Source organism: Tetranychus urticae, chromosome 2 (assembly GCF_039701765.1).
Source record: "Tetranychus urticae isolate SD_2017Ah chromosome 2, NJAU_TeUrti_SD_1.0, whole genome shotgun sequence".
NCBI classification, from domain to species: Eukaryota; Metazoa; Arthropoda; class Arachnida; order Trombidiformes; family Tetranychidae; genus Tetranychus; species Tetranychus urticae.
This window is the reverse complement of record NC_142959.1, coordinates 6,922,116-6,944,763: the sequence shown is the minus strand read 5'-3', so window position 1 is coordinate 6,944,763 and position 22,648 is coordinate 6,922,116. Positions and strand designations below refer to the sequence as shown.

Genomic DNA, 22,648 nt, shown 5'->3' with positions numbered 1-22,648 from the left:
ATTTAGTTGGTTATCGATTCACCTTTGACTCTATTCCTATTTTTCAAGTAAGGTTTAAAATGAGTTGATCAGAAGCATTTGAATATGTTTTAAATTTAATTTTAAAGACAGTGTTAGATGAAATTGTAGTATTTTTAATTGAATAGAATTGGTTTAAATTCGTAATTAACCTGTGCACTTGATTTGTATGGGTTGCGATATTTTATTTTAAAGAAATGAATCAATCAGATTTGGGTTCTTTGTACTTATTTACGGAACAGGGAAATCAGACAACTTTGTGTAAAATAAGATTATCGTAAACACTTACAATGAACTGAAAGGATCTTTAACAATTAACGAGCCTTAACGAGATGTAAATTAAACAAAAGTGAAATAAACAAAATATTAGATACACACGAGTTGTTATCAATTTCATAACAACTTAATTACTATTAATAACTATTAAAATGAAAAGTACGTAACGCTTTAATCGCTTCAATGCGAGACATGTTAAGAGAGTTTGATGCAATTTATTATCATTTTGATTAGTTGCTGCCTTTTTCAAATTGTAATCTAGTTTGATGAATGTTGAATCAATTTGTTCTCATGTTGATGTTAATATGACCATCGATTGATAAATGATTCCTAACAGGCAATCGAAACCTTTATTGCCTATTTTGGCTTTATTAATGTTGTTTTGTGCTTCAGCGGGACTATTATTTAACAAAGGTTCGTTCTCAGGCTGTAAGACATCTATGCGTAATGCATTATCGATGGATCAAAAGGCCATTCCAGTGAGAATAGTTCAACCAAAAGCTTCTTTTAGAATGATCAAGAGACCCAGAGCGGCCGTAGCAACACCATCAGGATGTAGTTCAGCCTCTCAAACGAGTTGCCCGTGTTCAGCTCCTTCAACATGTGGATGCAATACACCAGCATCAATGTCAGTGAACATGATTCCAGCGCCATCACCAGTATCAGTTTCTGTTCCAACGCCAATGGCATGGAATAATCAGCCAACGTTAACAATGATAACAAATTCTGGAAGTTGGTCAATGACTTTACCTTCATCCGTGCCTGCACCGGCTCCAGCTCCTGCTCCAGCTCCAGCTCCAGTGCCAGCACATGCACCAGCAGCCGCCCCAGTTCAAATGATAACAATGCCACCGATGAGCTCAGGATGGGGACCAGCAACCGCCCCTGCTCCTGCTCCAGTGGCAACATTGCCAATAATGGCCACTGGTTGGCAATCAATGCCTGCTCAAATCCAAGCACCAGTGCCGATGCCAACTATGGGATGGTCAATGCCTGTTCAGTCACCAGCTCCAACACCGATTTCTGCACCAATAATGATGGGATGGGCACCAATGCCTGCTCCTGCACCAGCCCCTGCACCAGCACCAGCACCGATACCCGCAATCATGATGGGCTGGGCTCCGGCACCAGCGCCAGCACCACCTCCAATGATTGCTCCCTCCATGGGCTGGGGTCCAGCTCCTTCCCCATCTCCAATGATCGCCCCTTCGATGGGTTGGGGTCCTCCTGCACCAACAATGATGATGGTTCCAGTGTCCAATCCTAGTCCATCTGGTTGGGGATCGAAAGGTAATTCCAAATGTGGATCAAATTCCGATTGTGGATCACAACAACAAGTACTTTACATAGTTGTAGAGGAACAGACAATGACACCAATGATGATGAAGGATAGCTGGGATTAATTATCAAAATTTTAAAGTGTAAAATAAATTTACTCCAATGCTTAACTTAGACGATATCGTTAATTTATTGCTGTTAAACTATCTGGTCAACATTTCGAAAATTTTTTTTATAGAATGTCATCTTAAAGATAACAAATGTCACTTCCATAATCTTCCGGTTATCTAATTTTGTCGAATCAAACTAAAACTTGTAGAATTCATCTGAATGAATGAATCACTCATGAATTCTTAAATGTTAATAATACTCCTTACTTATTTTCAGTTCTCTATTTCCTTTTTTATTGTGTTTCCAGTACTCTTTGTGATCAATGTTCAACAAATTGATCAACTTTTAATTATCTCTAAATTTGTAACGTTAATAAACTCCTAACGTTCAATGATTAACGTTAGTAACTCCTTTCCTGTAACTATTGATCAACTATTGATTCCTGAATTTTCTGCATCGATAACAGTGTCTTCCAACAAGGCATTACCGTGTTGCTTATTTAAAAATATGACCATTTAATTGACTTGATTTGATTGAATATTGATGCCTAAAATGAATTTTCTTGAATCGTAAAAAGATATTTTACTTTCAACTTTATTCTGAAACTTTGTTTTCATGTCTTTTTAGATTTTATACACAAGATGGCGGTATAAGCGATTTTTTCTTTCAATTTTCATTTTACAGGATGTTCCCTGGAAGCTGTCTGCCATTTTATTTGTTAGCAACAAGGAGTAAATTGATCTGTTTTATTTATTTCAATTTAAATTGTCTATTTTCTTCAAATTGATAAAATTTATAAGTTGAAATTATCTTCTGACTAATTCAAGCTCCGAAAAATGACACCAATCACGCTAATCATTCTCTGATCATCAAAGATGCCAATAAGTACGATGATACAACTATTTTAGAGTTAGAAAATTGATGAAACTTGATTACGTTTATTTATATTACAAGACATTGTGCTTTCACTTTTGTGATGTCGCCTTGAATCAAAGCAATAACTCATTAGACAGTGATACTCTTCAGCCTCTTATATACTCTCAATATACTCGCTTTCTTCCCTGATTTATTTTGGAATTTCTCTGTTTCAACATGATTTCAACATATCTTTCATCTTTAGCATGATTTATTTTCCATGAGTCAGTTTTCATCGCAATCGCCTTTCTTTTATTGTTATTAGGTGAGTTTTCTTATTGAGAAAAGGGTGGATGGCCCATTTTTTATTTTCTGTAACACTCCTGATTCATTGATTTTCTCATTTATTTATATTCTTCAACATTCTCGTCCAGATTTAATGATTCTATTGTTTTGTTGTTTTCTCTCCTGACTAGTTACCACTCGTTTAAAAAAGTATTCCAAATATAAACAGTTGGCAGTTAGCCGTCCAAAAACCTTTATCTTTTTAAGGTTTTCTTGGCAGCTTTAACGGTAACCAAAAGACTTGATGATAATTCATAAATAGTTGATAACTTCTCTTCTCAAACTAAATACAAACACTTTTGTTGCTGCTGCGTGACAAAACAATTCATTTGGTGATGCACAATGGCTGCTGCTTACAGACCTTACAAAGACGAAGACAGCTTTGATAATTTGAATGCTCTAGATGATGATGGGTTAAATTGGCCGGACAATGAACCTGCGTCTCTTCAAATTTATGAGCGAACCACTGAAGATTTACCATTTCCAAGCAATCGTCGATATTTGATAGCATGTCTTGGGCTAGCTATTATGTCAATGTTTATCGGATTAATGATTGGTTATTTCGCTCATTCTTCTCATGATGAGTGTATACCCAATTACGTTGTTTCTCTTCACTCAGTGCGACAAGAAGATCCTACAATCAGTTCTAAGCTGTTAAATTCAATTGATGTTGCTAATTTAGAGAGTTTGGTTCGTGAATTCAGCAAAGAGCCTAGAGTACCCGGTTCTGCTAGGGATCAATACTTGGTTTCATTTATACAGAAATACTTTTTGGACGCATCATTCGACAAAGTCTCAATTCTCAACTATACTGCTCTTCTCTCGTTACCAGATGAAATAAATCCAAATCTAATTCAAATAATTAATGAAGATACCAAACAAGTTGTTTTCAATTCTAGTGAAGGCTTGAAATTGGACCCTAAACAAATTCATCCTTTCAGTGCCTATTCTCCAAATATTGACCTTCAGGTATTCATACGAACAATTTGTATTACAAACTTATCATAACCAAAACTAGAACTTATTACAAATATATTCTCTTTTTCATTATCAGGGGGATTTGGTTTATGTAAATAATGGACATCCTGATGATTATCGTTTACTCGTTGATAAATACTCAATTGACTTTAAAGGAAAAATTATTTTAGTTAAGCTTGGTGAGTTACCGTTGGATCAAGTTGTCCACACAGCCAAGTTCCATGCCGTCGCAGCTATAATCTTTTTCCCAGATCATAAATTTTTTGAAGTCAATCATTCGGCATTTAAGTTTCCCAGTGATGCAATTAAATGGGAGTCTGCTCTTTGGGCCGAGTTTGGGGATCCTTTGTCTCCAAACTATCCGTCAACAGCGTATGCTTATAGAGAGAATCTAGGCTCACATAAAAATACACTTGCTAAAATTTCTGCTCAACCCATTAGTAGTGACCAAGCAATGAGGCTCATTCATCTTTTAGGTGGTCATAAATCACCTCCAGAATGGAATTCAGGATCGAATTTTTCACACGCAATCGGACCAGGATTTAATAACAGTAATCTCAAAATTAGAATCAAAGTGAATAATCATCTGAAAAACGAAACTATTTCCAATGTATTTGGTTACATTAAAGGTCGCGTGGAACCTGATAGATATATTCTCATCGGTAGTCATCGTGATTCTCTTACAAAAGGAGCAATGGACGCAGCCAGTGGAACTGGTGTCATGCTAGAGGTTGCTCGGGCTTTCGGAGAACTTCTAAAGAAAGGTTGGAGGCCAAGAAGGACAATAATTTTCTGTAGTTGGGGAGCCGAAGAGTTTAATTTGCAAGGCTCTACTGAATGGTTAGAAGATAAATATAAACTTCTCCACGCTCGAGGTATTGTGTATATCAACGCAGACACTGTTGTCTCAGGTAACGATTCACTGAGAGTGTTTGCATCCCCTCTTCTCCACCATGCAATTCTCAATGCCACCAAAATGGTATCCAATCCAGATAAAGATGATTCTCAACATAAAACAGTATTTGAAAAATGGTTCGCAACATTTCCTTATGTTCGTAATGACACTATTGTCAAACAATCTGGATTTATCCAGAAAAATTCTTATGAAATGGATCTCTTTTATGGGGATCAAGATATTTTTGCTGATCTACTTACAAAAGAGGAAACTTTGGCTCATCTCAATCATGTTAACTCTACTTACCTCATTTCATACATTGAAGGTGTCATTTCACATCGACAACCACAAATACTTCCCATCCAAGGGCGTTCAGTGTATGCAGCATTTACCACTTTTTTAGGAATACCATCAATGGATTTAAGTTATGTTTCATCTAATCAAAACTCTGAGGCAAAATCTCTATCAGCATACAGTCTGATTCATACTCAATATGACACTTTCGATCTCTTCAAAACATCGATTGATCCTGATTTCAAATATCATAAAGCAATGGCACAAATTTATGCCGAAGTTTTACGAGATTTCTCAGAATCTTTGTTCATTCCCTTTAATTTATTTCATTACGTCCAATTTTTACAAAACGTCCAACTTAAAATATATTATCAAGCACAGCATCTTTTCCCTAAAGGAGGCTTAGACACCGGTAAGATTGAAATTTTAAAATAATGTTTAAAACGTATTTTTACTAACACATGCTTGTTCTTGCAGATGTACTCAGTTCAGCTATTCATAATTTCACTGATTCTGTTTACAATTTTCATCTACGTCAAGGATCAATTGATTTCTCCGAGTAAGTTGTCTTTATAAACTTTTTTGACTTAAAATTTGGTATATATTTAATGATTAAACCAGATTTTAATTTACACTTTATTATGGTTGAATTTATAATTCTAACTAATTATTAACTCTTCTAAATTTTTACTCTTCTAGTCCAATGGCAATAAGGACAATAAACGATCAACTTATTCTACTAGAAAGAGTCTTTCTCGATCCTGTTCAACTTTACATGGTTAACAATATTCATTTAATCCAAAACCCAGAAGGACTATACTCAGGAGAGAATGAAACTCTGGTTGGACTAATCAACTCACTTTATCAGATCTTCAGCAATCCGCATAATTTAGACGCTGAGGGGAATAATTTACCCACTATTTTAGAGCGCGGGTTGAAGCCTCGGCTTTCTATTCTAGTCCATGCTATTCAGAATGCTGCCGACATCATTAACAGCGTAGTCTGAGAAACAAATTACAATTGCGTACAAATGTGCGTTCTCCTGATATCGTTTTCAAAAAGACTGAATCAACTAAGATGAAACGATTTCTGTTCTGGTGATATTGACTTCAAATATTTTAGAAAACATGAGATTTTAATATAAGATTTTATTATAAGATTTACTTGGGATATCAAATTGTTGATGCTCGAACTAATTAGAATCTCCAAGCGCTTTAATCCAAAGAATTCCATCCGTAATCTCAGATTGTACAAAATGAATTTTGTGAATGTGAAAAGAAATAACCGATTTGTTGATAATTTGCTAATAATTTGACTAAACATTTTCTTAGCGCTTGCAACCAAAAGATAACTTAATCGGTTTTAAATTATTTTCATTTCCCCTCTTCGTTTATAGTATTAACCAGTGTTATGTAATCATTACCTTTTAATGTTTCCTTTCAAAGCTTGATTGTAGGAAGTGTTAATTTATAGAACTTCCATTTAAGATTCTTTTTCATGAATAGAAACAAGCTCAGAAAAATGCCTATGTTTATCATCATCATTATTGTTTGGATTGTTGATGGTTATGCTAATGGAAGCTACTTTAACTGTTGAACTCAAATGTAATACATTCATGTATACATAAATTTGCTTGAAATATTCATGGTTCTTCCACTTTTGGAAATTCTCTGATCTATTGAGTCTTCAAACGATAGTAACCAGAGTTAGTCAGAATCCAGTGTGACAATCTGAATCTTAACTAAAATTTATTATATTGTGGAAACGACTGAATGCTATAAAATGGATTGAACCGAAATGAACGAGCTTCAATTTACCATCGAATGCTGAAATAAATGAACAATTATTTGATTAATTTGAATTTGCGTTTAAAACCTTTGGAATACAAACCTTTCAAGCTCAATAAGTCTAACAACTCGGTTTTTGAGGCAATCCGAGCCGTCAGATCGGATGCTGTCGAAGTCTTGCTCAGTTGCTCTCTTCAGCACTTTAATCTCTTCAACTATAGTCATCAGCTGGTAAAAGTATTCCAAAGCTTCACAATGCGACTGAACACTCGAAATCAAATATCTCTGCAATAAATAAATGTAAACGTACTGCTCCGATCTGGTTGGAAAGATCGAAGATTGGCATTACAGTTGAAGTTAAATATAAAAAACAACAAATTTGATGTTGCTTCAACATTAATTATTACTAACTTGATTGTATTTTTGAACCTCAGTCTGGGCAGATCAGCGTTAAAGATGATGACCAAAAAAAGTAATGCTACAACGTTAAAGTCACTTTTAAAACGAACTGGAAAACTATCCATAAAATAGACGGCTTTTTTAAGCAAATTTGGATTTGCCGTGTACATTAGTTTTCTTGAGCATATTTTACCGCCAAACTGAACGATTGGAAAATTGAAGATAAAAATAAAATTAAATTATTGTTTCTGTTTAGCATTTTGAATGCTTCACAATAAATGAGAATGGGAATTGTATGGTAAATATTTTATATGAGGCGAAATCGCAATAATTTTCAACTTACAAGCCAACCGTCGATTGTAGCATCATAGGTAGTTACATTTTTCATTGCATTGAGATCCAAGAATGCATCTTTTAGCAATATAATTTTATCATGTAAAGTCAATTTCCTAAATGCTCGAGATTTTTGACAAGAACGTACAAGTTCAACGGGAAGTGGATCAGCGTATAAGTTAGCTCTGCTTTCATTCAAATCTCCTTCTCCTTGGGCTCTTTTCAATCTGACAATTTCGTGTAAAGCAGAGACCGCTTCTTGCAAAGCAAATGATTCAAATCCATCCAACGCAGTTTCCTTTGATAAAAATTCTGATTTTATACTCATTGGTGAAAAGTTAACTGCCAATATCTTTTTCCCTACATTAGAATTCCAAATCTTGTTCTTCAGGCAATTCTCTTGATCCCTTGGCTTACATTTATCGGAAATTCTTGTAACTCGGTTTTCTGGTGAGATTAAATATTGCCTTGTTAATGACACTGTTGGCGATGAGCTTTCAATATTTTTTGTTACAGTTGAGTTAGAATCATCAATTGGGCGGTTGCAAGCAACAGTTGGCATCAACATTTCATTTAAAGTCGAAGAGTTCAATGAAGGTGGATCTGGATCCAAATTTGAGTTGTAATAAGAATCGATTGCACGAGTAAATATCTTTATTTGGCCATGCTCGAGCATTCTTTCTTTCTTGAGAGAAAAACTTTCCATTTCATTCGATTTTTGGTTTACAGGTGTTTGAGCGTTATCCAAGCTGAAGACTGTATCAATACTCACTGGGGAAATTGATGGCAATAGTATTGACGTTTCCACGTCGATTAATTTTTGACTTGAAAACAAGACTTCGTTCTGTGTCACAGAGGGAACAAATTGAGATAAATGTTCGTAAAACTCCATTATTGGATTGCAAAAGTGATGATGAGTTCAGGAAAAAAGATTGGTAACCATTTAACAAAAGAAACAACCAAATGAGCTGAAAGCTGCCTTTTTACAAAGAGACCGGTAATTGATCAATTGAAGTGAGAATAGAAAAATGGATGAAATAAATGCTAATAAAATTGAAATAATTACGTATAGCTAAATGTGCTCAACAATTGCTTGGATCACAATTAAGGATAAATAATAACTGAGCACGCTTGAATAAAGTAAGTCACTAGAGCATCAGAGCTGTAATTTTTTGATTTATTTTTGCTAATCTTATCAAATATGCTTTAAGGTGAATTACAGTAGATAATTGTTCTGAACTTTTCACTTACATCTATCAGAGTTTCACATCAAGAGATAAATCTTTCTGATATTCGAAAAGGATAAAAAAGATCAAGAAATCATGAACTTTTCATCAAAATATTGGCAAAAACTAATGCGATATATTGTACAGTCTTCCTCTTTTAATCAGTCTACTTTTACAAATGCAAAAATCTAAATCTTTCCTTACAGATTAAAGCCTCTCTAGAGCTATTAAAGTTTTCAAATTATTATTATATTGTTATTATAGATTCCAAAATGGAAAGATTTTATTTCAAGCGAAAAAGTAAAAATTTTAGTTTTCATTAGCCCTTTACGAATATCATATAATCATAATATCAACGCTGAAAACTTCCATCTATAAATATCTGTATGAATAAAGGCATTGGTTTGAGTAAATCCTCGATGAGTTTTGTTTAGATTTATTCAAGCCAAAATTATGAATAGAAAAATCAGCAAGTAATTGTCAATTTTGTAAATCAATTGACTTGATATAATGCTGGAAATCATTGTTTTTCATAGAACCTGATAAGAGCTGATTATCCAGGTTGATATATAATGTAGAGCAATTCATTGATGATATATCATTGATATGAGATTAGACTCTTTGGGGTTCATCCTCTTACATTAAATCTCTTATAAACTCAAGGTGGTTGTTAACTTATGAAACATATTTGAATCATGATTTCTGACATTTCCATTGTTTTATGAGCTTTTCGATTTAACTTCCATCAGCTTCATAAATCTTTTTACATTTTGGCCATTATTTCATAGCGATTTGAGTAACATCGAGAAGTAGCGCACATATTTCTCACCTGATAGCAACCTTCTTCAATTGATCCTGAAATTGTGATGTTGACCAACAAAACTCTAACAAATGACAAATTGTGTGACTGCTGAAAAATGAATACAAATTGCAAACATATTCTGGTTAGATCAGGTTACCAGCCATGATGGACTACATTTTATATGTAATGTTGAGTACATTCAACTATTCAACTTGTTGACATTTATTTCATTAAATAATTTGGCAAAACATTTTTTAAAACCTTGCAGCCGATTTTGAATAATTTTCAAGTTAAATTTTTATTTTATTGTATTTCAACATGAAATTAAAATAGTTATCAAAAGACTTATTTATGGTCAAAATAATCTTTATCTATAGAAGCAAAAATCGTGTTATGAACCTTGCAATGCAAGATTTTACAATTTCTATTGGACGGAATTTTTAATTCTTGCCTTTTCTTGTTGATCATACTTGACAGTCGTCATTACCACTTTCTGGACTTGTATTTGAATGTCTTCGTAATTGGTTGGAGTATCAGGCCTTCAGAATAGTAACTGTTGGTGGGTTGTAACAATTATCTGAGAAAATTGAAAAGATAAACAAAGGCTTCATGTGCAATTGTCCTCATGAGTTGCCAAAAAATGACTGGAATGGATGCTTCCTTTGCAAATTTCTAGTTTTACTGTTAACTTGAGATGGAATCAAGTTCAAGGTATCAATCTCGTCTATGTCATCTTCTTCGTCTGAGCTGTTCCTTGGTGTTTCAGCCATTTTCCGACGGTATTGAGGTGAATAGATAAAGTCTTTGGTCTGGCTAATCAACATCCTTATGAAAATGATCATGAGTACGAGCAGGATAGGCTCGAAAACAAGAGTGACCCATTTCAGCTGTTTAACCTCCTCGTCTTTGGAGCTATGAGATCCAATCAGTTCAAAAATGAAACCAAAAATGGTTAAAAATAAAAACTTTTTACACTGAGAAACATTTTCTTTAAGGGTAGACCATAAACCATAGCCAGTAGTGGTAGCAATGTAAAGGCCAGTGATCACAAAAAATTGGCTATGATGTCTATATTTGATGTGTCCTTTGGTTTCCTTAATTTTACCCTTGTAGTGAGTGAAAACATTGATTGTCCAAACGGTAAGGCCAATTAAATAGGCACTTAAAGTAGCAATTAAAATGATTTTAACGAGGGCAAAAGATTTGCTTGCTTTAAAGTTGAGAGGAAGCAAGATTGAGCGTTTCTTTCTACCCATAGGACTGGGTTCATCAGCAAAGCTGATAACACTGATTGGGTCGTTGGAAGATATTGTTGCAAACTAAATTGAGCCAAGTTCCACTATTGAAGTAATTGTAGATGAGTAGATAATTAAATCACAAAAATCACAGAAAAAAATGTTAAAAAACAACCAGATGAAACAAGGAAAAGTCTGGTTAAGATGCAAGCAATGAGACACAAGATACCACAACTCTTCTGGTTGCCTTACATCATGGCGCAAACAAGTTTTTGTATCTAAAAACCAGTTTTCGTATTATTGACGATTGGTTTGTTCCCCTTGTCAAATGCAATTGAATAAATGAAACTGTAAACCTTAATCACCAGCAGAAGGAAGCTTAACAAAAACTAAAATGAAAAATCACAATATGATCTATAGAACTGTTTTAAAGGGGAAAGCATTTTAAAGTAAATACAAATAGTTTGCAAATCCTCTAAAATATACTAACCGTTGCAACTGACATGTGAGTCAACTTGATTTCTATTGAGTCATTTCACTATCTACTGTCATTACTGAGGAACAAGCAGCTCAATGAAGTCACTAGACTTCAATACCTAGTATATGTTGAATTAATAGAAAGTTCATCATGGTAGAGGTCAGTTCGTTTCATACAAACATGCAAAGTTACTGCGAATCTAACAGGAGTAATGTTTGCTTTTTGAAGGCATAGTTTAAAACTGAAGCTCTTTGCTCAGTCCAACTCATAATGGTGAATAGTTATTTTAGGGTTATTCCGAGGGTTATTTTAGCCCCATATTTAAGCCTCGATATTTTGAAAATCTAGTTGAAAACCAGATTCGGATTATGCCAAATTTTAAACCTTAAAACTGTTTTTGACCACTTTAGTCCCTCTATTTTCAAGATCACAAGTTTTCTGGGTATGAGAATAATCCTGGGCTGAAAGCAAATCTCAATCCCTTTTTAAGGCCAAACAAACTTACTAAATTCAACATTCGAAGAACTATCTTTGTGTTGTTTACTTCACTTCTTTACCTGTGCTTCAAGTTGTCCAAAATGAACACGTTTAAATATTTGATTGTCTTATCAGTTATTTTAAATATAGCGCAAAAAACATCCAGTCATGTGGTTAGATCAACCAGAGATTCTGATTTTGATGAATACAATGAAGATGCTCGAAAAATTGATGAACCCGAGGCTGATCTTTCAGTGAATGAAAATCCTGATAAAAACATTGACACATTAGAGGATGAAACTTTGGAAAAACCTTACTGGGATGCAACGAGATTATCTAAACAGTACAATCTACATCGAAAATTGTTTTTCAAACCAAAAACTCGTCCACCTGTAATCAAAGTCAAATTAAGCTCTCCCAAACCAATGGTAAAACCAAGTAGTGCCTCAACAGTGAAGCGTAATAAGCCATTATCAACACCAATACCATCAACCACCTCATCGACGACAACTACCACAACTACGACGACCACAACTACAACTACAACTGAATCTCCTAAATTGAGTGAAGGACTTATGATTTTTGAAAATTTCGAAGAACCAGTCGCTACAACTACGGAGTACATCACTGATTCTATGTTATTACCAATTGAACTTACCAGTTAATAAAGAAAACTGATCTCGAAACAAATTTTAAATTAAAGTCAGGTGATTTAACAATATTTGTATCTTTTTTTGAATGCATTTGCTTTATAAAATAGCATTTTCCGCGAAAATGTACATTACAAAATAAAGTCCCAAACAGTCCAGTCAAACTGAAAACTGGAAATTATCGCAGATCACCGAATTATTTTGTTGATCATGGTCCAATTTCTTGATATTGTTTAACTTTTCCTAACTCCACCAGCAACTTTTTTCAATAGGAATTGGTAAGCATAGGAAAAATCTCTCTCTCCATGACCATTGTTGGTCATAGCTTTGTAAATCGATAGAGCCAAAGCTCCCATAGGAGTAGGGGCATCAGTTAAACTAGCACAAGACTGAGAAATACCTAAATCTTTAGCAATTAGTTCAACTTTGAAGCCAGGCTTATAATCTCTAGCAGATGGCACATTTTCCATTATACCAGGAACAGGATTGTAGGTATCAGAGCACCAGGTACGACCAGAACTGATGTTGAGAATTTCGGTCATCATTTTGGGATCTATACCAAGGCCTTGAGCTAAAGCAAGGGTTTCACTAGTTCCAATCATTGATATGGCAAGCATCATATTGTTGCAAATTTTTGCAGCTGAACCGGCACCAGTGTCACCACAGTGGATAACCCTACGTCCCATACAGAGTAATAAGGATTCAACTTTTTTAACCAAATCGGCTTTACCACCACACATAAAGGTTAGAGTACCAGCATTGGCAGCAGGAACGGCACCAGCAACAGGAGTATCTAAGAAATCAACTCCAGCATCATTGCTCAATTGTAGTAGCTTTTTGGATGTATTTGGGTGAACAGTTGAACAGTCCATCAAGATGGTTCCTTTCTTAGCTTTAGTGAGTAATCCATTTGATCCTGAGAAAACTTCGATCACATAAGGATCAGCAGGAACCATTGTGAACACTCGATCACATTTTTCAGCAACTTCAGCTGGGCTAGAAGCAACTACAGCTCCTTTAGCCTTGAATTGCTCAACAGCTGCTGAATTGATGTCGTAAACAACCAGAGAGTTACCCTTGTTGATAAGGTGGTTAGCCATAGGAGTACCCATGAAACCTAGTCCGATCCATCCAACATGAGCTTGACATTTTTGAACTAAAGATTTAAGAATGGAGATTAATTAAAAAAGTCAAATTATAAGGCACATGAAATAAGTGTTGGATGAAAGTTAGACGAGAAACATTGAACAAAGTTGTCTTTGCCTGGTTCATTGTTTGTTTATTTTGGTAATTTCACTTTTACTTACAATGTAATCCTTGGTTCAATGATTTGGAAGTCAATTTAACGATACTCCTTAAAGTGATCATGATGGTTTAATTTGGCGACTGATTTTAAATGAAAAAATAGAAAAATGAAATGAACAAAACAAGGTAACTGCAGAAAGAAACAAAATGATGATTGTTTAATATCTCTAGTCTGGTTTAAAGAGAAGCTCTTTGGTCTGGTAACTATAGAAGAAGAAAGCGTATCACTCAAGGCATCAAGGACGACAATAACGTTTCCTAATCTTCCATCAGATTATAAGCTGTTCATATTTATCTACTTCTTTAGATTTAATTTTGATTATATTTCTATCATTTCTTTCTCTACCTTCATTTGTTAATTTCTACTTGAGATTGATGCAATCTAAACCTTGAACTCTCAAAGTCATTTCTTATTTAATTATCGGAGCGTAGTGAAACGAAGTGAAGATTTTAACTCAGATATGCCTTTTCGAAAATCCACTTTTTGTTTTACTGTGTACAAGATATCTAACGAATGAAACATCATAGAAACTTGATATTTGACACTTAAACAGAAAATGTTGAGACAGTGAAACGATCAACTTTTCAAGGTCATCGGAGGTCATTTTTCGGGATTTCGACCTTTGACCTTTAGAGGTCATTTGAAGGTCGTTTGAAATTTTTCGAGGTATTTCGATGACTATCAGGAAGATTCAACATTATATCAACAATAGTAATCGAAATATGGCCAAAAAAGGGGCAAAAAACTCTGAAACTCATGCAAAAGCAATTTTTTGCAATTATGATATCTCCTAAACGGTTGAGGTCCCGAAATTGATATTGGCAACATGCCTGATTAAGAGCATGTTGCAGATCTGAAAATCGAAAAACGAGCATCAAAGGTCATTTTTCGGGATTTTTCCCTTCGACTTTAAAGGTCATTTGATGTTCATTTGAAAATTATTGTTACATTCGATTCAATTTATAAAAGATACATCATCGTAGATCGTATATCAACATCATAATAGTCATCAAAATATAGCTCTAACTACGACAAAATCGTCTTGGAAATGTTGAATCTTCTTTCGCTTCCCCGTCTTTTTCTCTGTATAACAGTGAGTTGAAGTTTTAACATCAACAAGATGGCAGATCGATATTTTAGGCTCTAGAAAGAAGAGCAAGAAAAAAGTAAGGCAATCGGACGTCACCACTTAATGAGTAAAGTTAGAAAATATTGTGGTCTCTTAGACTGTTCATTAAATGTAATGTCAAGTTAATTTTGTTGCCTATCATTTGTATTGGTCTCATTTCCGCCACTTCTCATAATTTGCGTTTCGCACCTTCAGTCGTAAACTTAAGTCATTCATTCAAACTCACCCAATAGACAGGGAAAGTATTCTCAGTGTAAACCTAAAAATACCTCAGCTATCAATCTTTATAACCAAAATTTTTTACTTGTTTTAAAGTAAACAAATATTGAATAAAACCCCACATGTATATATCTATATAGCGGCAAAGGAATTATACATTCGATGCCCAATTCATAAATTAAATCTATTCATTGACCAAAACTATGCATCGACTTTTTTCGAAGTTAAGTTTCGTTTTTTGTTAAATCTAATAAAAAATACGATAGATTCAATTCGTTACTAACGCTCCGATTTTGGCGAGCGATCGTCTGACCTAGTTAATGTTGAATGTGTTTAATATTTCCTGTGATTTCCTAACAAGAAATAACGTCACTACAATGATACAATGTTTAAGATGATAATGATAATTATAAAACTTATCAATTGTAGACTAATGAATGAATTGAGTTGGTTATAACCTCTTCAAGAATTTAATTATTACTTTCTACCACCTAATCGTTATCTTTGTGTTACTGGTTCGACAATTTTCTAGCATTCATTTTCCCTAAATGACTACCATCAGGTCATTTTAGTTAATAAGATGGAAGGTGAATCAACGGTCGTTTTATAATATCATTGGATCCATATTACGAGCAAGTTGATTACGACAAAAAAGCATTTGTTTATGATAATCGAGGTGACTTTTTAGACTTAAAATTAAAAGTATTTGTGAATGAATAATGAAGATTGTTGATTTGGCTACAGGTAATCAAGTACAATCAATTTTATTGTCATCTGAAATTCGTGAAGCGTTAACTTTCTGAGCGACATTACATCAGTTCGTGCTAAGATTAAGTGTCTCAAGACTGGTTAAAGGTTTTAACAATTGTTTTCATTCAAATACTTAAAGAATTTGGCTAAACAAGACTGTCAATTTGATTGGAAGTAATCAACATTATTTTTTTGAGCTTCTTGGTCTATGTAAAGATCATTATTAATGTCTGCAATTTGATAATTGTGATTGAGCTCAAAGTCGGCTGATGTAGCATTTTGCTCAGCAAATGTATCTTCAAATGAACCAGGTCCATATTGGTTTTGTTGATCTGGAAAAAATATTTCATTAGTCACCATGCTTCTCTCTTCATATTGATGTTCGTTGGATAGACCCATGGTTTCTGGATTTGAACAATTTGACGATGAAGATGTTGATGGCATCGATTCTGGCGTAAAAAAAGAACAGCATAATTGAGATTGCATTGATTCTTGAGTTGATGCTAATGGTAAAGAATGTTGCGACAAGAACATGGAATGATCATGTTGAGAAGTGAAATATAATTGCTCAGGAAGAGATGTTTGATAAGTCAATGGTGATGCGGAGATAGGAATAAACTCATTTTCGACATATTGACCCACATCGTTTTGTCCAGAGGAATTAATAGCACATATAGTTGGTGAACTTGGAAAGGGAAAAATATTAGCAAACGGTGCTTCATCCGTATGCTTGAAATCAGCGCAGTTTTTAATCTGACTGGAATGACCTCCATCATGATTTTCATCTTTTGACAGTGCAGCTAATTTACTGTTAGCGATTTCATCCACTCTATATTTCAACTCTGCAGTCGTCTTGTTACCACAATAAGGAGTAAGTAATTTTACGGTTTCACGTCGAATTTTTTCGCCTTGCTCTTCGCTGCAAAAAATAAAGGTTATTAAACATATTAACAAACTTTTTGAAGCGGAATAAAATACAAACCTTAAAGCTGTGGCCAGGACATGCAAAAGTATTGTTGTCTCATCATGTTCTAATTTACCAGTAGAGTTTATGTAGACATAAGTGTTGTTAATGGCTCGTAGTCTGTGCACCACTTCACCCACACCATCATTGCTTCTTAGTGCTGCAAGAACATAAAAAAATAAGATTAGTTCAAGTATTCTTACGCTTTTGTATGATCTATTTACTTTTAGTGTGTAAATAAAGTGATATTTGTTGATCGTCAGGACATATAAAGCTGTACGCTGATTTCCCAATAACATCTACTGGTTGGAATCCAATGACATTGACGATTCTTTAAAATTCAAAAAATAATGTTAAACGTCTATTTATTACTTCAGAAAATCGTCGCTTTACAATAACGTAATATTTTACTTACCGGTGATCAGCATACAAGATCATTCCATCGAGGTTCATTAAAAGATGATATTGATCGTTTTTAGTAAACCTATAGTTTATTTGCGAGGATAGACTAGAATCTTTTATAACATCTATTGAACCTCGAATCAAAATCGCTGTATTATAGTTTATCAAGTGATCATTTTTCGTCTGTGCTATTTCCAATTTTCTAGTTATTAGTTGTTTATAGTATTGAATTATGCCTTCAAACCGTACCAACTGATATTTTTTGCATTGTTTCCTTAGATTCTTCTTTTCACACATTCTAAAGTTTATGCATAACTCCTGTTTGTCAAGTTCTGTTGGTTTCATAATAGCATCTTTGAAGTGACTGATTTCATTCACAACCTTTTCACAATCTTCTTCGTGAATCAAAGTTGTAAGTTTGCTTCCATAGATATCATATTCTTTATAGCCCAATTCTTCAAGTGCATTTTTACTAGAAAATATGACAGTCAATGTTCCATCACATATAACGTAATTTCTATTCCCTGTTGACTATAAAAATAAGATAATTATTTTCAATCCTGATCCAAAATTAAATTGATGCATAGAAATATTTTGTAAATGATACAAACATACCTGAGATAGTCTGTGATTTAAATCAACAATGAATGGTGTAACATCCAAATCCCTGAAAGCTATAAAAACATATCTTTAAAATGTATAGATGAATGATATATAAATCATTTTTACAGGGACTTACCATGCATAAACTTGATGTAACCAGTGGCTAATTTTAAACTTTCATTTTTAGATAATTTTGAGTCACTTCGACTGATGAATGGCACTAGAGATCCAATTTCATCAATTAACTGCTTTTGAATTGATCGACGTTTTCTCTCATCGTTTATCTTTTTTTGTATAATATTTTGTTTTGATTTTTTAGCTTTGTTGCAATCCATTTAACTGAAAAGGAGTAATGTAAAAAAGGTATAGATTATTCATAAATATTATATTATATTATATTATATTATATTATTATCGTATTTATACTGTCTTATTTATATTTATACTATATTCATATTTATACGAATAAAAGTGTTTATAACTATCTCGGCTCAAAGAAATTCATGATAACATAACTTGAACGAGTTCAATGAATGTGCGTCCAAACTATTATCTAATTATCAAGATTATAACATGATCTTATAACATTATACTTTAACTTTTTTATTTAATTCTAGTTTTATCACTATTGATATTAGCAGTCTCATTGTATTTCATGATATGGATAACGCGACTAGCAACTATAATAACGATAAAGGATTCCCTTTCAATCTGAAAATTTGGATTCATTGGAAAACTTGATGATTTCTTGACAACGACTATATGAGAATTTCGTTGTGGTTCATTTGCTCATAAACTTTTTTATGTGATAATGTAAATGAAGATTTCCTGACTAGGCCCACAAGCAAATAGCGATGTTACATTACTCATGAACTCTTTAAGGTGCTAAAGATTCAATCTCCTGGAATAAATATACCATTCATGCATGTATTTTAATTGATTTATTATCATTTGTGCTGGCAAAATTCGTGATATTATTCAGAATGAACTATTAACTCGAGTATGGTGGAAGTGAACAGAGATTATGATGTCTTTCTCAGTGTTGGATTCAGCCAGTGAATCTAAAAAAGCTATCGACCAAGTGAATTTACTGTTTCTGTGTTAAGCTTCAGGCTCATTTGTACATAAAATCAGTTATCACATTCAAGGTAAACATCCTGGTATCAAATTTAACTGGGCTCTTTCAACACTGAATGCATATTACGAGCAAATTGATTCAATCATGGCAATGATAGATTCATAAAAGATGTGAAACTTTATGGAAATGATGATTATTTTGGTGATGATTATCGCGGCAACTTGTTAGATGTGGCATTTTTAAAAAGTATTGTTGATAAATTTGGGAATAAACCTGTTGATATGATTACTAAGGATGGTGGAATCAATTTTATCGATTCACCTAAAATTCAAAAAAAGTTATCTTTCCAGTTTATATTACATAAGTCCTTAGCTACCATTAATTGTTTCAAGTCTAATGTTCTTTTCATTGTCAAAATGACCCTTTCTCTCGTTCATTGGTTATTTATTTTGGTAATTTCACTTTAACTTACAATGTAATCCTTGGTTCAATGATTTGGAAGTCAATCTAACGATGATTTCTTGATTAGTACGCGATGAGAATTTCGTCGTGGTTCATTTGTTCGTACACTCTTTAAGCTGCTAAAGACTTAATTTACTCAGATGAATATACCCATCATACATACATAGTAACTGATTCAACATCATTTGTGCTGGCAAAATTCGTGATAGTATTCAGAATGAAGTATTAACTCGAGTATGGTGCAAATTAACAAAGATATTCATGTCTTTTTCAGTGTTGGATTTAGAAAGTGAATCTAAAAAAGATCTCAATTAAGTGAATGCGCTGTTTCTGTGTGGCTCATTTGTACATGCAGTCAATTATTACATTCAAAGCTAACATTCTGGTCTCAAATTTAACTGGGTTGCTTCAACTCTAAATCTCTATTGCGAGCAAGTTAATTCAATCAAAACTGCAATTGGCGCTGATAGATTAATCAAGCATGTAAAACTTGATAACTGATTTTGGTTTTAACATTGAGGTTAATTGTAGGATGTAGAATTTTTGCAAAGTTTTGTTGATAAATTTGGGAATGAAACTTTTGATTTGGTTACTGGGGATGGTGGAATCAATTGTATCGATGCACAAGAAGAGTTGTCTTTCCCTTTGCTATTACATCAGTTTTTAGTAGCCATTAATCGTCTCAAGTCTGGCAGTAGTTTCATTGTCAAAATGTCTTTTCTCTCGTTCATTGGTTGTTTATTTTGGTAATTTCACTTTTACTTACAATGTAATTCTTGGTTCAATGATTTTCAAGTCAATTTAACAATACTCCTTAAAGTGATCATGAAGGTTAATTAATTATTAATTATTAATCAATGAATTCAATTAATGTGTTTAAAAGTTCCTGATATTGCTGAACGAAAAATAACGTCACTACAATGATAAAATGTAATGTTGATTATAAAACTTATGAATTGTAGACTACTGAAGGTATCGAGCTGGTTAAAACCTCTATAAGAATTTAATTTCTACCACCTAATCGTATTCTTGTGTTACTGGTTTGATAATTTTCTAGCATTCATTTTCCCTAAATGACTAACATTAGGTCATTTCAGTTAATAAGACGGATGGTCAACAAGACTCAAAAACATACTTGGAAGTAATCATGATTACAACGGTTCAATGTTCACAATTTACAAAGCTCTTCAAATAATCATGTTTTTCTAGCATTAGCAATTTGAATAAGCATTAAGCATTCACAAGAAAGAGCTGACAGATGGAATCAAAGATAAAATATAGATAATTTGATATATAAGTTTTTAATCTTCAAATTTTTTACTCAACCAATTGCCCGAAATCTTACCTCGTTTATGATCGACTATTGCTAACTTTAACTCTCACTCAAGTTCAATGTTCACAATTTACAAAGCTCTTCAAATAATCATGTTTTTCTAGCATTAGCAATTTGAGATGAACTTTCAACAAAATCATTGGATTTATATCCACATTCAATCTGCAATTGATTACAACACGAAAGCAATTGGTTATGGGCTGGTTAGACGTAGAATGCAAATTATTTGTGAATGAATAATGATTTCTGTTAATTTGGTAAATTGTAATAGTGCAATCAATTTTATTATTTCATCTGAAGTGCGTGAAGCGTTAACTTTCCGATCAACATTACATCAGTTTTTGCTGCCATTAAGTGTCTCAGGACTGGTTGAAGTTTGAAAAAAAAATTTGACATTCAAATATCGAAAGAATTTAGCTCAACAAGACTCAAAAACATACTTGGAAGTAATCATGATTACATTGGAGAATCTCGATGATTTCTTGACTTAAGTAATAAATAGGAAGAATAGACAGTGAATGTTGTCTATTCGAAGCTGTGAAATATGGCTGAGATAATCTAACCTAACCTAACCTAGAGCGCGATAATAATCGATCATTTATTTGAATCTATAGCACTGTTTATTATATGTGTCCGTATAACAAGACTCTCATCGAAAAAAAATATTAATTTCAGAAACAACAAAGGAATCGGTAATTTAGAAAAATGATAAATATGGATCTACTTACATTATTTTCATTAGTTGGACGCAGTTCCTGAAGTATCTGTTGCATCGTTCACAGGTTAATAAGAGTAATAAGCTCAATAATAGAGCTCAATGAGAGTTGAACAGTTGAAGAATTGAACAAAAATGTCTTTTCCTCGTTCATTTGTTGTTTATTTTGGTAATTTCACTTTTACTTACAATGTAATCCTTGGTTAAATGATTTTCAAGTCAATTTAACGATACTCCTTAAAGTGATCATGATAGATATTTAATGATGAATTAATTATTAATTGTTAATTAATGAATTCAAATAATGTGTTCAATAGTTCCTGATATTGCCTAACGAGAAATAACGTCACTACAATGATACAATGTTTAAGATAATAATGAAGATTATAAAACTTATTAATTGTAGACCTATTAATGAATAAAGTTGGTTATAACCTGCCCAAGAATTTCATTTCTACTTGCTGCACTTAAAAATCGTTATCTCGATGATTTCTTAATTAGAACAACATGGGAACTTCGTTGTGGTTCATTGTTTAGACATGTTCGAGCCGTTCCGAGATGTTTATTAGTTCCTAAGATTGCTAATATTAAATAACGTCACTACAATGATACAATGTAATGTTGATTATAAAACTTATGAATTGTAGACTAATGAGTGAATCGATTTGCTTGAAACCTCTATAAGAATTTATTTTCTACTACCTTATCGTTATCTTTGTGTTACTGGTTTGATAATTTTCTAGCATCCATTTTCCCTAAATGACTACCATTAGGTCATTTTAGCAAATAAGACGGATGGTGAATAAAAGTTCGTTTTATCATTTGATTCATATGCACATTCAATCTGCAATTGATTACAACAAGAAAGCAATTGGTTGGGGTGGGTTATGGGCTGGTTAGACGTAGAATGCAATTTTTTTGTGAACGAATTATGATTTCTGTTAATTACTTAATAGTAATAGTACCATCAATTTCATTATTTCATCGAAGCGTTGAAGCGTTAACTTATGGATAAACATTACATCAGTTTTTGCTGCCATTAAGTGTCTCAGGACTGGTTGAAGTTTGACAAAAAAATTTGACATTCAAATACTGAAAGAATTTGGCTCAACAAGACTTAAAAACATACTTGGAAGTAATCATGATTACATTGGAGAATCTCGATGATTTCTTGACTTGGCCGTCATGGGAATTTCGTTGTGGCTCATTGTTTAGACACGATCTAGATTGCACTCGAACGATGACGACCT

General features: G+C 33.3%; 5 protein-coding genes across 7 annotated transcripts; 2 read left to right on the top strand and 3 right to left on the bottom strand.

Annotated features, from left to right (window-relative positions):
* Positions 1 to 486: 486 nt before the first annotated feature.
* Positions 487 to 2,104, top strand: LOC149093773 (uncharacterized). Its single transcript, XM_089267218.1, has one exon. The coding sequence runs from the start codon at positions 618 to 620 to the stop codon at positions 1,695 to 1,697; it is 1,080 nt and encodes a 359-aa protein (XP_089123344.1). The 5' UTR covers positions 487 to 617; the 3' UTR covers positions 1,698 to 2,104.
* A 276-nt stretch (positions 2,105 to 2,380) lies between these two features.
* Positions 2,381 to 6,905, top strand: LOC107366146 (putative N-acetylated-alpha-linked acidic dipeptidase). 2 transcript variants are annotated; one of them, XM_015933723.3, is made up of 5 exons: positions 2,381 to 2,863; positions 3,015 to 3,852; positions 3,938 to 5,462; positions 5,528 to 5,609; positions 5,750 to 6,905. In XM_015933723.3, the coding sequence occupies exons 2-5, from the start codon at positions 3,226 to 3,228 to the stop codon at positions 6,054 to 6,056; spliced, it is 2,541 nt and encodes an 846-aa protein (XP_015789209.1). In that variant the 5' UTR covers positions 2,381 to 2,863; positions 3,015 to 3,225; the 3' UTR covers positions 6,057 to 6,905. The 2 variants fall into 2 exon arrangements, with proteins under 2 accessions (XP_015789209.1, XP_089123334.1); XM_089267208.1 differs by lacking the exon at positions 2,381 to 2,863 and having other exon boundaries at positions 2,992 to 3,852; positions 5,750 to 6,349.
* On the bottom strand, positions 6,179 to 11,023 carry LOC107366147 (uncharacterized). 2 transcript variants are annotated; one of them, XM_015933725.3, is made up of 4 exons: positions 7,580 to 11,023; positions 7,249 to 7,436; positions 6,941 to 7,156; positions 6,179 to 6,876 (listed from the first exon to the last, which is right to left on the bottom strand). In XM_015933725.3, exons 1-4 carry the CDS (start codon positions 8,459 to 8,461, stop codon positions 6,864 to 6,866), a joined length of 1,299 nt encoding a protein of 432 aa, XP_015789211.1. In that variant the 5' UTR covers positions 8,462 to 11,023; the 3' UTR covers positions 6,179 to 6,863. The 2 variants fall into 2 exon arrangements, with proteins under 2 accessions (XP_015789211.1, XP_015789210.1); XM_015933724.3 differs by having other exon boundaries at positions 6,179 to 7,156; positions 7,580 to 8,741.
* Positions 11,024 to 12,498: 1,475 nt separating this feature from the next.
* LOC107366149 (3-hydroxyisobutyrate dehydrogenase, mitochondrial) lies at positions 12,499 to 13,881 on the bottom strand. Its single transcript, XM_015933726.3, has 2 exons — positions 13,745 to 13,881; positions 12,499 to 13,593 (listed from the first exon to the last, which is right to left on the bottom strand). The coding sequence occupies exons 1-2, from the start codon at positions 13,803 to 13,805 to the stop codon at positions 12,671 to 12,673; spliced, it is 984 nt and encodes a 327-aa protein (XP_015789212.1). The 5' UTR covers positions 13,806 to 13,881; the 3' UTR covers positions 12,499 to 12,670.
* Positions 13,882 to 15,824: 1,943 nt separating this feature from the next.
* LOC149093772 (protein cycle-like) lies at positions 15,825 to 18,173 on the bottom strand. The gene is made up of 6 exons (XM_089267209.1): positions 17,947 to 18,173; positions 17,823 to 17,881; positions 17,221 to 17,738; positions 17,030 to 17,136; positions 16,824 to 16,965; positions 15,825 to 16,760 (listed from the first exon to the last, which is right to left on the bottom strand). The coding sequence occupies exons 1-6, from the start codon at positions 18,143 to 18,145 to the stop codon at positions 16,001 to 16,003; spliced, it is 1,785 nt and encodes a 594-aa protein (XP_089123335.1). The 5' UTR covers positions 18,146 to 18,173; the 3' UTR covers positions 15,825 to 16,000.
* Positions 18,174 to 22,648: the final 4,475 nt, after the last annotated feature.

Coding starts and splice junctions, on each gene's coding strand:
- LOC107366147 (XM_015933724.3), bottom strand. CDS start 8,461: ATGGAGTTTTACGAACATTTATCTCAATTTGTTCCCTCTGTGACACAG. Junction 7,437..7,579: donor CTACAATCGACGGTTGGCTT/GTAAGTTGAAAA, acceptor CCAATCGTTCAG/TTTGGCGGTAAAATATGCTC. Junction 7,157..7,248: donor AGGTTCAAAAATACAATCAA/GTTAGTAATAAT, acceptor CTTTCCAACCAG/ATCGGAGCAGTACGTTTACA.
- LOC149093772 (XM_089267209.1), bottom strand. CDS start 18,145: ATGGATTGCAACAAAGCTAAAAAATCAAAACAAAATATTATACAAAAA. Junction 17,739..17,822: donor TAAATCACAGACTATCTCAG/GTATGTTTGTAT, acceptor TTATTTTTATAG/TCAACAGGGAATAGAAATTA. Junction 16,966..17,029: donor ACTTTATTTACACACTAAAA/GTAAATAGATCA, acceptor ATGTTCTTGCAG/CACTAAGAAGCAATGATGGT.
- LOC107366149 (XM_015933726.3), bottom strand. CDS start 13,805: ATGATCACTTTAAGGAGTATCGTTAAATTGACTTCCAAATCATTGAAC. Junction 13,594..13,744: donor ATTGAACCAAGGATTACATT/GTAAGTAAAAGT, acceptor TTAAATCTTTAG/TTCAAAAATGTCAAGCTCAT.
- LOC149093773 (XM_089267218.1), top strand. CDS start 618: ATGATTCCTAACAGGCAATCGAAACCTTTATTGCCTATTTTGGCTTTA.
- LOC107366146 (XM_015933723.3), top strand. CDS start 3,226: ATGGCTGCTGCTTACAGACCTTACAAAGACGAAGACAGCTTTGATAAT. Junction 5,463..5,527: donor TAAAGGAGGCTTAGACACCG/GTAAGATTGAAA, acceptor TTGTTCTTGCAG/ATGTACTCAGTTCAGCTATT. Junction 5,610..5,749: donor GGATCAATTGATTTCTCCGA/GTAAGTTGTCTT, acceptor TTACTCTTCTAG/TCCAATGGCAATAAGGACAA.